Source organism: Telmatherina bonti (assembly GCF_933228915.1).
Source record: "Telmatherina bonti genome assembly, chromosome: 22".
In the NCBI taxonomy this organism is placed as follows: domain Eukaryota; kingdom Metazoa; phylum Chordata; class Actinopteri; order Atheriniformes; family Telmatherinidae; genus Telmatherina; species Telmatherina bonti.
The window spans coordinates 5,202,889-5,216,542 of record NC_136631.1 but is presented as its reverse complement, the minus strand read 5'-3'; the positions used below and the strand labels follow the sequence as shown (position 1 = coordinate 5,216,542).

Genomic DNA, 13,654 nt, shown 5'->3' with positions numbered 1-13,654 from the left:
TGCGCTGGGCCGGCATCTGCCTGTGACAGCTAATTGTGTCGGACCAGCGCCAAAACTCAGACCCTGTGGGAGGGTCTTGACCCAGGGGAAAGCTAAGTAGTCTTTTTAATTCTATAAATTGTATGAATGTGCTGTGTGAGTGTAGGAAAGTTTTAATGGTGTTGCTTGCACCCAGTATTGGACCATGTAGGAGTTGTTAAATTAGGAGTTGGATGCTGCCGCTGCTTGCCCTACGGTGAGACCAGGGATGGGTGGGTCCTAAGAGTTCCCTCCGTATTGGTGAGTTTGCTGTGTGGGTGTAAAAGTGGGGACCTTCTGTTGTAGTGCTGTGTTGTGGAGTGGGTGGGTTTGAGGCGTTGCCTTGTGGCTCCTCCCATTGTGGCCGTGCACTAAAGGGACCAAGTGACTGGCTCAAATACAAACTGCTATTTGGCTATCGAATCTCATACAGGTCTGAGACTGGTTGCCTTATGAACTGTACAAAATAAAGGTTGTGTTCGTATTACCTTTTTGCCTCCTTATTCATTCCCCCGGGACCTCTGTCTAAGTGCAGGAATATTACAGATACAATATCCCACACCCTGTGGTCCAACAAATGTCTGTATTTCAGATGTTTCATCACAAATTATTTCTCAAAACAGTCAATTTTACTTTTTACACATCTTGATATGAAACAATATAAATTACATCCATTCATCTTCATGCCGCTTATCCGGGGTCGGGTCGCGGGGGCAGCAGCCTAAGCAGGGAAGCCCAGACTTCCCTCTCCCAGCCACATTTGCCAACTCTGCGGGGGGATCCCGAGGCGTTCCCAGGCCAGCTGAGAGATATAATCCCTCCAGCGTGTCCTGGGTCTTCCACGGGGTCTCCTCCCAGAGGGATGTGCCTGGAACACCTCACCAGGGAGGTCCAGGAGGCATCCTGACCAGATGCCCGAGCCACCTCAACTGGTTCCTCTCCATGTGGAGGTTGTTCCGTTCTCCTAATGAACGTTGACGCCAAAATGATCAAATACTTTCCAGGAAATTGCAACAAAAAAACATGTTTGACTCATAATCACATTTGACTCGTGTCATTAAACTGATTTATTCATCACTGCTATACAACAGGAAATTTACAGCCATCGAACACAAAAACATTTACAAGAATTCATCTTTACATTCCACAGATAAGATGAAACCTCCGAGGAAGTTATAAAAGGAAAAAATGACGGCACAAAACAGATCTACAAGCACATTTGATCTGGTTGAAACAGGAAGTCAGTAAAATACACTTTTTACATGTCTGTGGAACCCAAGCAGGAGCTTCATGCTTTCACATGCGTTAGAAAGAGAAGTTCCAGGTGGAAGGTGGTTGAACTACCCTCTGGACTGGTTTATGACCAGCCGCTCCCAGTTTACCCAGCTGGGTGAGCGGAACAAACCCGACTTAACCCTCACATGACTGGACTTAGTGAGGTACTTTATTATTTACAGGCAGGACAGAAAATTCCTTTTTTTGGGTCACGTCATAAATATATAAAATAAAAAATAAACATGAATCTGATCCTCCAAAACACAAAGTTCTCTACCTTCCGGGCCAACAGATTCCGGATCAGTGTCCGTTGCCGCCCTCGGATAGGATCCGGCTCGGCTCGGTGAACTTGGCCGTGGCGATGTAGAACAGGGTGGGCCCCGGGACCAGGGCCAGCAGGGGCAGGGCCACCTCCAGCTTGTCCAGCAGCGAGATGGAGATGATGCCGTAAGCATGCAGCAGCCAGTGGCTGAGCAGGACCACCAAGCGCTTCTTCTTCACAAACAACGTCTTGAACGACTGAGGAGAACGCAGGAAGACGTTAAATAACATTCAGAGCAACTCTCAAGGTCTTAATATAAAAGTTGTTACACATCATTGATGTGATACGAGATGGACATGCTGGAGGAGCAGCTCGCCACTAAACTGTAAATAAGACAAACCTCACGGGATCGCTGCAGCTTTTCCTCTTTTATTCTGAAGGTCCATCTGTGCTTCTTTACATGCGTATAAGTCAGTTACAAACGCTGTCGCACGTCGCTGTCCCCTTCCACGAGTCTTTCACGTTGCTGTGTTGAGTCAGTTCATCCACTAGAGGGCAGTGCTGAGTTCAGAGTTCACTGAGATGTTCGCAAAAATGTGTTAAATTTTACAAACGTTTTTTTAAAATAAAAATTTCAGCAACATTTAGAAACGGGAAACATTCCGGTTTTGCTTCTGTCTGCGTGTTTAAAGATTCTACAGTCGAGCTTTAAGATCCTGCTAGCGGCCCCTGAACATAAAACGGTGATAAACGCCGCGTCCTGCGGCTTTTTACGAGTTTACAGCGTCCATTTCACAGCCACGCTGAGCAACCGGACGAACTCATGTGGTTTATGAAAATGTTTTATTTCCTTCAGCAGATTATATACAGTTTGATTTGCTTGAATCACAAAAATGTCGCAACACAAGGCCCTCGACAGCAAGATCAGGTCAGCTTGGCGACATTGTTCTGCGGCTCTTTGGGTCATACGACAGCGATCCTCATTGTTCCCAGTTTGATGCTCCTCCTGCAGGCGGTGCAGCGAGCAACCAGGCCGTTAACGTGCCGCTCAGTCAGCATTTTCTGATTTTCCTCACAGAATCCACTTCAAGTCGCCGTCAGGCGGCATCTTTCACGTGCGAATAAAAGCTTCAGGTGTGTCGGGTTAAAAGTTGCCCCTCATTTCTCCCCACGCCGTTCACTGCCATCAGTTCAGACATCTCTCCAACATTTTAACGCAACGCGGCGTTCAGCTCAAAACTGACATCATTTCCGACCAAAACTGTGGAATTTCAGGACCCTTTATAGCTTTTAAGGACCTGCAGGAACCCTGAAATATATCAGCAAAAACCTGAATATGGTTTAATCCAGAGTTCATATTTATATGCAAATTAGATCCTTTTGAATAAACAATGCCTCATTTGCATATTTTAACATCTAATTTCAGAAAACCTGGAAAACAAAAACTACGAGTCGAAACAAGCAGAATAAACCAGAAAGGTTCCATGTAGAAATGATGATGAAGGAACGGGCGTGGGACCTCCATGCTGCCGTGGGGCCGCCACGCCGCCGTGGGGCCTCCACCCCGCTGTGTGTTTACCTGGATCTCCGAGGCAGACATGTAGATGGCCAGCGTGACCAGCGACAGGACCAGGATGATGTAGGGGAAGGCGTAGTCTGGAACAGGGAAACACAGTTCCTGAGGCAGAAATGACATGTGATCATACGAACACGCCAACTTCACGCCAGGAACTCACACAGCAGACCGCCGCCGATGGCCTGCAGCACCGTCAGGATGGGGAAGAAGTACAGAGCGGCGTAGATGCTCCTGAAGCGGTCCGACTTTCCAAGACCGCACGCAATCTTCTTCACCAGCAGAGGTCGCAGCATCATCATCATCACCAGGCAGAAAGCGTAGTAGATCAGCACGATGGTGTACCTGAAGAAGAACACACACTGAGGAGCCGCATACTGCCGCGCGGCTCCGATATCTGCACGGCGGCGTGCTTACAGCGGGTACACGGCTTCCTGCGTGCAGTGCAGCGTGGTGACGTAGTCCGGGCTCGGGTTGTACAGCATGGTGTACCAGTCTGACAGCATCTGGACCCGGCAGGACCGGATCTGGAGGTCACCCACCGGGTCTGTCAGCAGCAGGGTGACCACGGCCGACACACCGCACTCCAACATCGCCGTCACGTGCTGCAGCACGGCGCTGGAGCTGCACGCGCACGCGCACACACACACACACACACACACACACACACACGAAGATGTGTGACCACAGTCCACCAGCTGGATTCTCCTGCATAGACCTGGACATGGTTTCACAGGTGGTGGTCTGGATTGCCGATCCCGGACCTGGATCCCGGACCTGGATCCCGGACCTGGATCCTGCAGATTCTGGTCTTAAAGTTTCAGGTAAAACGTCTGAAAACTTGATATGATTTGATATGATTTTGATATGATTTTTGTCATTTTTAAAGAAAATGACGAAACTTTTCTATAAATTTATTTGCAGAACTCGACAGACCATCGGCAAGGTCTTTTTATGCAGAACCTGCAGAACCCTCCAGGACCAGAACTGGAGACTGGAGCCTGTTGTACAGCAGCAGCGTGTGATCCCGCCTCACCTCTTCTTACCAGAGTACCACTCGATGAAGAACCAGTGCAGGACCAGCGGCAGCATGGCCATGAAGCCCAGATAGAGCCAGTCGTAGAGGTCAGGAGACTCTGTGCAGGGCTTACACACCTTCTGGGTGTTGGCTCGTTCTCCTCGAGGACAAACCTGAGGAAGAAAAATCAGCGAGGTCAGAAGAAAAGAAAAGATCCTCCTGCTTTCACTGATGTCTTGTTGAGAAGTTTCCCTGCAAACGCTGCAGGACAGCAAGGACCAGGATCCCCCTGCTTTACAGCGCGGCTCAGACTCAGAGTCCTGTACCCAGTGTAAAACTGATCCAGAGGCCAGACAGATGTGTGTTACTCACACCACACTCTCCCTCCACAGAATCGTTCACCATAATCCGGCCGCAGTACAGACCCGGACACGTGGAGCTCATGGCCACAGCTGGAAGACACAGCGGTAAACATCAGCATCACTGAACACAAAAACCTGGACCAGGACCACAATTCAGATGTGTCACCTTTATTTATGGAAAATGGTCCAATTCAGAACAGGTTCTGCTTAAGATCCACAGGAGAATCTGGTTAAACCTGGACCTGGTCCAGAACCCAGCAGACAGGTTCCACATGTCCAAGTTTAACTAAAACACTTCAATCCAACGTTTGGATTTCTGTATTTTATGAAGCATTTTCTGGTTTTAACATATTTGTCTTTTAAATGAGAATTTCTTTCTTTTTCTATTAACAGTTTATTTTATTTAATGTTGGAATTAATCCTCCTTCCGTCTAATCAGTCTAATCAGATTAAAGATTAATACAGGTGACTAGTTATGACTGGTTAACCCTGAAGTCAGTTCTGTTACAGATGACTAGTTATGAGTGGTTAACCCTGAGGCCAGTAAAGTTCGGTTAAAGGTGACTAGTTATGACTGGTTAATCCTGAGGTCAGTATTGTTCGGTTGAAGGTGACTAGTTATGAGTTCTTGGTTGGTTTCCTGGTTAAACTAGTCGAACTTAGCTCCGTTAGCTTTAGCTCCGTTGGCTCGTTTTCAGACGTTTGAACATAAATAGATCGCCCCGCTGCATTTTAGATGGTTAAAATGGTTCTTAAAGAAAATTAAGATAAACTCACCCATTATAAACATAATAACTCATTAAAATATGTTCCTGTTTATAATTATATGCGATTTATCCTCCGCCCTCCACCTGTCTTCTTCGACGGAATTCTTCTTCTTCTTCTTCTACGCCTTCCGGGCGCACAGCAGCTGCACAGCGCCACCTTTCCTCCTGGCTGGTTTCTCTTTTCCCTCAAAACTTTATTCGTTTGAGGTTTAAAACAATCTGTTCAAGAGTAAGAAAAAGAATAAAATAACTTTTATTTGATTTTTGTTTTAAACTGAAATAAAATTAATAAAACACGCCTCTTTTTCCTTTGTCGAAATTGAATTACCATTTGAAGAACCATTTGAAAATAGTTTGGTTTTTCTTCTTCTACTGCTTGCAAAACAAAATTAGAAATACATCAAAATAAAGAAACGACTAGAAAAAAAACCCCTTTTACATATTTCCAAGTACCCAGATGAGTTCAGCAAAGACCATAAACAGACCACCAGGAAAGGCAAGTTTATAACTCAAAGTGTTTAGTTACTAGAAAACAGTCAAGTCCACAATAGACCAATAAAATCCGGTTGAAACCCTGACGAAGACTAGTCAAAAATCCGTAATAACCAGTACAGAACAGGGGAAATCAGTCCGACATGAAAAACATCATCATCATCATCACTGGTTGCCATGGCAAACGTCACACAACCGTGGAGGGCGTGGCTTCGACAGATTTTAGCATACATTTTTCCAGAAGAAGCGCGTGCAGGATCCGTGCTCCGGGTTTTTCAGGCAGGTCTCGTGCGGTTCCGTTGCGGTGATGATTAAGATGAAGAGATGTAAAGATCCAGTTCGTCACGTCCTCCTCCAGGTGCGCTGAGCTCCGGTCCTCGCGGCACTCCGCAGGCCACGGTCTCAGTGCACGTGAGTGGCACGCACACGGAGGACGTTCGGGTCTCTGCTGGACTCGGAACCGTTGCGAGCTGCGGAAGAACCAGAGAGAAACGTTGCGCTTCTGGTTGTTTGGAGCTCAGACTGAGGATCCAGTCTTTATGGGTTCACGTGAGGAAAACGGGACCAGAACCAGGAGCTGATCTATTCAGACTCTGGACCTGAAACTGGACCAGGATCCGCTCGAACCTGCAGCCAGGTGAGTCATTCTGTAAGCAGTGTCAGGTCCACACAACCCCACATGGCTTTTCCAGTCCATTTGTTCACATGATATGAAATGAAGGAGTTCTGGTCAGATGGTCCAGAACATGAGGTCCAGTTCCAGCTGATGCAGGTGGTTCTGAAGGGAACCTGCTGTGGAGGATCTATGTGTCTAAATCCGGGTTCATACATGTTTTATCTGCAGATCAATCAGTGACCTCTTCATCCTGAGAGCTTCAGTCGCAGCAAGGATTCTGGACCGCCGCTGGGTTCTGATGCGATTCTTCACAGCCTCCGTAAGTCCCTGCTCAGTGCCAGTTTGTTGTGTTTTTCCCAGTAAGAACAGATTCTGCATCTTGTCGTCTATTTCTCCAGCTGCTGATGGATGTGGAGACAACACAAAGTCCAGAACCTGAACACAGACCGAGTCTAGGACCTGAATCCAGGCTGAATCTGCGGTGAGACACAAGCGATGAGTTACGACGTCCCGTCTTCATGCTTTGTCGATGGATTCCCCGGTTACCACGGCTCTGTGGGGGGGCACCAACTACACGGCTGACTCCTCGGACCCCAGCATCATCAGAGAGCTCAGCACCGCCTCACCTGTGGTGCCCAGGTAACATCCTCCACCACTACCTGATGTACCTGCTCAGAACTCAGGCCTGAATTTGTAAATATGTGTGAACTCAACCAGGTTTTATAGTGTGACGTTCCCCAAACAGATGGGATTTTTAGTCCTATTTGTTCCCAATAAAGCATTTAAGCTGTAAAGCCTGAGATATAGTCTTCAAATAGATGTAGTAATTTTTTCTCCTCACTGACTCAGGGTAAGCTATTTGTTCTCCTCTTCGTCCCAGGTTAAGTCACTTGTTGTCTTCACACAAAGGTTATTTATTTATTCTTTGCATTGTCTCAGAGTCACATATTCTCCTTACGGACTCAGGTTTTCACTTACTTATTGTCCTCTCTGTCCCAGGGTTAGTTACTTATTGTCCTCTCTGTCCCAAGGTTAGTTACCTATTGTCCTCTCTGTCCCAAGGTTAGTTACCTATTGTCCTCTCTGTCCCAGGGTTAGTCACTTATTGTCCTCTCCGTCCCAGGGTTAGTCACTTATTGTCCGCTTTGTTCCAGGGTTAGTCACTTATTGTCCGCTCTGTCCCCGGGTTAGTCACTTATTGTCCTCATTGTTCCTGGGTTAGTCACTTATTGTCCATTCTGTCCCAGGGTTAGTCACTTATTGTCAACTCTGTCCCAGGGTTAGTTACATATTGTCCACTCTGTCCCAGGGTTAGTCACTTATTGTCCACTCCATCCCAGGGTCAGTCACTTATTGTCCTCTCCGTCCCAGGGTTAGTCACTTATTGTCCACTCTGTCCCAGGGTTAGTCACTTATTGTCCTCTCCGTCCCAGGGTTAGTCACTTATTGACTACTCCATCCCTGGGTCAGTCACTTATTGTCCTCTCCGTCCCAGGGTCAGTCACTTATTGTCCTCTCCGTCCCAGGGTTAGTCACTTATTGTCCACTCTGTCCCAGGGTTAGTCACTTATTGTCCACTCTGTCCCAGGGTTAGTCACTTATTGTCCTCTCCATCCCAGGGTTAGTCACTTATTGACCACTCCTTCCCAGGGTCAGTCACTTATTGTCCTCTCCGTCCCAGGGTTAGTCACTTATTGTCCTCTCCGTCCCAGGGTTAGTCACTTATTGTCCACTCTGTCCCAGGGTTAGTCACTTATTGTCCTCTCCGTCCCAGGGTTAGTCACTTATTGTCCTCTCCGTCCCAGGGTTAGTCACTTATTGTCCTCTCTGTCCCAGGGTTAGTCATTTTTGTCCTTTTTATTTTTTTAATTAAACTAAATAAATAATAAAATAATTTCTTCTCTTTTTTTGGGGTGGGCGTGTCTTCAGACTTGTTTCCATAGTAAGCAGCCTGGCTGTCGCCACCACGAAGACCACGTTGCGGACCGCAGGAAACCTTTCTGCCCCGCGGGACCAGAGAGGAAGTGATCAGGCGACAGCGGCGCCGGTCCTGAGCGTTGCCGAGGGCAACCCGGTCCTCCATGGCGTGGCGGTGGCGGCCCAGGCGCTGGTACTGCTCTCCATCTTCCTCCTGTCCAGCCTGGGTAACTCGGCCGTGGTCGTCGTCATCATCAAGCACAGGCAGCTGCGGACGGTGACCAACGCCTTCATCATGTCGCTGTCGTTGTCCGACTTCCTCACCGCCATCTTGTGCCTACCCTTCTCCTTCGCCATGCTCTTCAGTTCGGACGGCGTCTGGATGTTCGGAGACGCTTTCTGCATCGCCAACGGCTTCTTCAACACCTGCTTCGGCATCATCTCCACCCTCACCATGACACTGATCTCCTTCGACCGCTATTACGCCATCGTCCGGCAGCCGCAGGCTAAAATTGGGCGCCAGAAAGCGACTCGGCTGCTGGTCGCCGTCTGGTTGGCGGCGGTGATCTTCTCCCTGCCGTGGTATCTGTTGGCTCAGACGCCGCCGGCGGGAATCCATAAGCGCGGCTTCTATCACTGCATGTACGTGTTCCACTCGGGGGCGTCCGGCCTGGGCGCCGCCTACAGCATCTCGCTGATCGTGGCATGCTACCTGCTGCCGTTCTCCCTCATGTGCTTCTGCCATTACAACATCTGTAAGACGGTGCGGCTCTCGGAGATCCGCGTGCGGCCCGTCACCACCTACGCTTACCTGCTGCGGTTCTACAGCGAGATGCGGACCGCCACCACAGTGCTGATCATGATCGTCTTCATCATCTTCTGTTGGGGGCCGTACTGTCTGATGGGGTTGGTCACGGCGATCGGAAACTACCGGTTCAACCCCGCCATGGACGCGGCGGCGATCTGGCTGGCGTGGGCGAACGGCGCCATCAACCCTCTGATCTACGCCCTGAGGAACCCCAACATATCCATGCTGCTGGGCCGCAGTCGAGAGGAGGGCTACCGGACCAGAAACATTGCCGCCTACCTCTCCAGCCACAGCCAGAACCGGGAGATCCGTCTGAACCAGGCGGAGCGGATCCGGGACCGTTACGCCGGTCGAGCGGCGGCGAACAGCAGCCGGCTGTCGAGTTCCAGTCCCGGGAAAACGGGAGCGGGGGGGGAGGTGGCGATGTGGGCCTGTAAAAACCCGGCCGTGTTCTTCTGCAGAGACACTCAACACGACACGGCCACGCCGCCCAGCGCACCCAAGATGAAGACAGCCGACACCAGCCTGTGATCCAGATCATTCCGCTGGTTCCGGTCTGGAAAACTGGTTTCATCTGGATCCTGGAAACATCTGGCTTCATCAGCTGGAAATGAGCTGGAATGTCGGACCAGCAGAGAAGAACCAGTCGCGTTTGGGCCAAATCTGGGCTACAGTCGGCGCTGATCGCTGACCTGGCGAGCATTGTCGGACAGATGCGGTCCAGATGTGGTCCAGATGCGGTCCAGATCTGGACCAGATGTGGTCCAGATGCGGTCCAGATGTGGTCCAGATGCGGTCCAGATGTGGTCCAGATGCGGTCCAGATGTGGTCCAGATCTGGACCAGATGTGGTCCAGATGCGGTCCAGATGCGGTCCAGATGTCGGGTTTCGACCTGCATGATGATCACAGCCGGTGTTTTTGGACCAGATGTGACTCTAATACTGAGCCCCATGTGGAGGTCATGTGACTTTAGCAGCTACGCTCGCAAACACCAAGATGGTTAAACGATGGCATGGTGATGATGATGATGATGACGATGGTGATGATGATGATGACGACGAAGATGACGATGAAGATGATGATGATGGGGGACGTCAGCTGGAGGGATGAAGATAGAAGCTTCCAGCTGCTTTGAAACATTCCTGACTGAAAACTCATTTTTACTCCATAAAATAAATATATTTGAAGGAATTAGTTTGTTTTTGGAGATTTTCCTGGTTTTCCTGGTTTTCCTGAATTTTCCTGGTTTTCGTGGCCAACGTTAACGTCTCATCCTGACCAGCAGCGGTTAGGAAGTAATGGTTTATTTTTATATATATTTCAAGATAAAAATCACAAAGTGCTTCACAGCGAAACATTAAAACAACATAAAAACACTAAGAAATAAAAGAACAAATAAAACTCAGTAAAAGCAGGATTAGACAGATGTGTCTTCAGCCGCTTTTAAAACCAACTCCGGCTGAGAGGAACGGCGTGCAGCAGACCCTGCTCAGCAGATCTCAGAGACCTGCTGGGAGCGTAAGGCGTTAAAAGGTCTCTGACGTGGCCAGGCGGCTGGTCGTCTACGGCTCTACGGGGTAAAACCAGGATTTTAAAGTACTCTGTAGGTAATGGGAGACGGTGCAGCTGGTTAGTAGCGGGGTGACGGGGGAGTTCTGATGATCCAGTAAGTCGCCTTGCAGCGGCTTTCTGGACAACCTGAAGACAACCCAACGGTGACGGCCTGGCTTAACTGTTTTTCTTTTGTTCGTAGGTGGGTGTGCTATGGGCGGTTCCAGTGATCAGAGCATCTGACTGTAGCGCACCTGCCTATATAAGGCTGTGAGCTGTTTTGCTCTGCCCTCTCTCAGCCCACAGCTTGGTTTGTTCAGACACTGACTTGCAACCACTTTACACCACTGATTTCCACGTTTACACGCTGCATTCACCTACTTTGCGTTATTTCTTTAAATAAATACATCTGTGTGTATTTACAGTGTGGCCTTCCCTCATTGTTGTCACGGCCTTCCGTGCCGGTCGTGACAAACTGGGGGCTCGTCCGGGATTTGAACCCGGGACCTCTCGGTCTGTGGTTTGCGTGTTTTGATTGTGTTTTGGTCTGCTGTTGTGGTTGATTGCTACCGTGTGGGGGCTTGGTGAGCTTGATTTTGGCTGGCCTGTGGTTTAGGTCTGATCTGGTGATTTGAGTCGAGTGCGTCGATGGTGAGCTGTGTGGGGCGTCCCTGACAGGTGTAGCGGCGTTTCCCTTTGGATTCGTTGCGGTTGGGGGGGTAGTGTTGTGGCCGCGTGGGTAAAGCGTTTGCTTGGGGGCACATCCGTGGTTGTAGGGCAGGTTGCTGGCTTGCTAGTCACCTATTCCCTCTCCAGCGGGCTTTAGTGCGTAAATACCTCCCACAGAGCTGCATGAAGACTAGGGTGAGCTTACGTAGATCCTGGGGTAGGCAGTTTAGTGGGATTGCTCCATACGGTGTGCGGTGTTTGGGGCACGCTCGCCTTGCTACTGTGGATCTTGTTCTTGGGTGTTTGGTGTGCGGTTGTAAAATCGTTTTTGGTTATGGCGGATGTGAAGGCGTTTATTGCTGATCCATCTGAGGACGCTTTGAACGCATTGAGGAAGGAGCAGCTGTTGCGGTTGGCGGAACATTTTGAGGTTGAGTTGCCTGATAAATCTTTGAAGGCGGACATTAAGGCTGCTTTGCGGACGACATTGTTGGGACTGGGTCTTTTGCCGATTGTTTCGGGGGACCGGGGGTATGGTTCGGAACCTTTTAAGCTCTCTGTTCCAGCGACGGGTTTTTTCCTTTGAGCAACAGAAAGAATTGTTGTTGTTGCGGTTGGAGCATGACAGGGCTACAAAGGAATCTGAACTTAGGGGACGGTTGGAGGTGGAGCGCTTGCGCCAGCAGGCGGAGAAAGATAAATTGGAGTTTGAGGCGCTGCGCCTGACCCTGCGTAAGGAGGAACGGTCGGGGGGTGACCGGGAATCACAGTCGCGATCGTTGTCGTCTGATAACTTGCGATGGGTGCCGGTGTTTAATGAGAAGGATCCCGATTCTTTTTTTGTATTATTTGAGCGGGTGAGTGAAATTAGGAAGTGGTCGCCAGAAGAATGTGCTTTAATGCTCCCATGTGTATTAACAGGAAAAGCGCAGGAGGCTTATTCTGCATTGTCACCCGATGACGGCATCGTTTATGGCAAAATCAAGGCAGCTGTGTTGAAGGCTTATGAGTTGGTGCCTGAAGCCTACCGACAGCGTTTTAGGACGTGGGGAAAGAAAGCTGGTCAAACCTATGTCGAGTTTGTGCGTGATTTGTCGTCGCATTTCAAACGCTGGTTGTCAGCATCTGACGTAACCACTTTTGACAGTTTATGCGACTTAATTGTGATGGAGCAGTTTCAGAGCGCTCTGCCCGAGCGTGTAGCTACATATATTAAAGAAAATAAACCCGTCACTGTTGAAGATGCGGCGGTTTCTGCAGATGAGTTCACGCTCATCCATAAGACCAGGTTTGGGAGGCGGGGGTCTCCGCCTATGCGCCGTGTTTTAACGAGTTGTGACAGACCCGCGAAAGTGGAGACATTTTCCCCCGGTACACCACATTCTACTGTAACAGGTGTAAATCGGAGCAGCAGATGTCATTATTGTCATGGGATGGGTCACTGGAAAGGTGAGTGTCCTGTGTTAAAAGCGAGACGTAAGACCGAACAGACTAATGTTAAGCCGGCTGCGCTAGCAGCGTCTGTTTCTGATGAGCGTGTCACCATTATGGGGAAACCCTTAGTGTACGGTTCTGATGTGTCTGCTGCTTATGCTCCCTTCATCAGGAACGGATTTGTGTCGCTGGTGGGTAATGACACCAAAGTTCCCATTAAGATCTTGAGGGATACTGGTGCGTTTGATTCGTATCTGTTGGACTCGGTATTACGGTTAAATGCGGATTCTGATACCGGGGAGCGCATTTTGTGTCGGGGCATGGGTTTAACAATTTTACCTATTCCCGTGCACAAAGTCTGTTTAGATTGTGACCTTGTTCGGGGTAATGTCTCTGTAGGGGTTCGTCCCGGGTTACCTGTGGACGGCATACATCTTATTCTGGGCAACGGATTGGCGGGTGGCCGCGTCTGGACTGATGTATCTTCAGAAGTGCGCGATGGGACTAAGACGGACGTCGATGTGTCTGTCAGCTGGGCGTCCTGTGCACCTGTTGTTTCCATTTTTCCATCCGATCAGGATACTAGCTCTTCTGCTTGTGCAGTCACCCGAGCAGCAAGCAGGGCTGCAAAGATATCTGCTTTAACTTCCCAGGATGATGCGTGTGAGACCAGTTTAAATTTGTCCGATTACCCATATCTGTGTCTGGGGATGATTTGCGACGTGAGCAGAACAATGATGTGACGTTAAAAGATTTCTTTGCCAGCGCAATGTCACCATCTGAGATAAGAAGTGCCGCATGTGGTTATTTTGTGCGTGACAATCTGTTGTTTAGGAAGTGGGTTCCTTTAGGCGACAAGGCTGTGGGGACCCCGGTGTTTCAGTTGCTGGT

The 13,654-nt window shown here is 49.3% G+C and overlaps 2 protein-coding genes across 3 annotated transcripts; one reads left to right on the top strand and one right to left on the bottom strand.

Annotated features, from left to right (window-relative positions):
- Positions 1–1,126: 1,126 nt before the first annotated feature.
- On the bottom strand, positions 1,127–5,401 carry jkamp (jnk1/mapk8 associated membrane protein). Of its 2 annotated transcripts, none has more exons than XM_079261744.1 (7): positions 5,286–5,401; positions 4,519–4,598; positions 4,165–4,319; positions 3,546–3,752; positions 3,292–3,473; positions 3,135–3,211; positions 1,127–1,812 (listed from the first exon to the last, which is right to left on the bottom strand). In XM_079261744.1, the coding sequence occupies exons 1-7, from the start codon at positions 5,296–5,298 to the stop codon at positions 1,594–1,596; spliced, it is 933 nt and encodes a 310-aa protein (XP_079117870.1). In that variant the 5' UTR covers positions 5,299–5,401; the 3' UTR covers positions 1,127–1,593. The 2 variants fall into 2 exon arrangements, with proteins under 2 accessions (XP_079117870.1, XP_079117871.1); XM_079261745.1 differs by having other exon boundaries at positions 4,675–5,378.
- A 1,511-nt stretch (positions 5,402–6,912) lies between these two features.
- Positions 6,913–9,639, top strand: gpr135 (G protein-coupled receptor 135; the record flags this gene model as incomplete). The annotated part of the gene is made up of 2 exons (XM_079262323.1): positions 6,913–7,022; positions 8,313–9,639. The coding sequence occupies 2 exons, from the start codon at positions 6,913–6,915 to the stop codon at positions 9,637–9,639; spliced, it is 1,437 nt and encodes a 478-aa protein (XP_079118449.1).
- Positions 9,640–13,654: the final 4,015 nt, after the last annotated feature.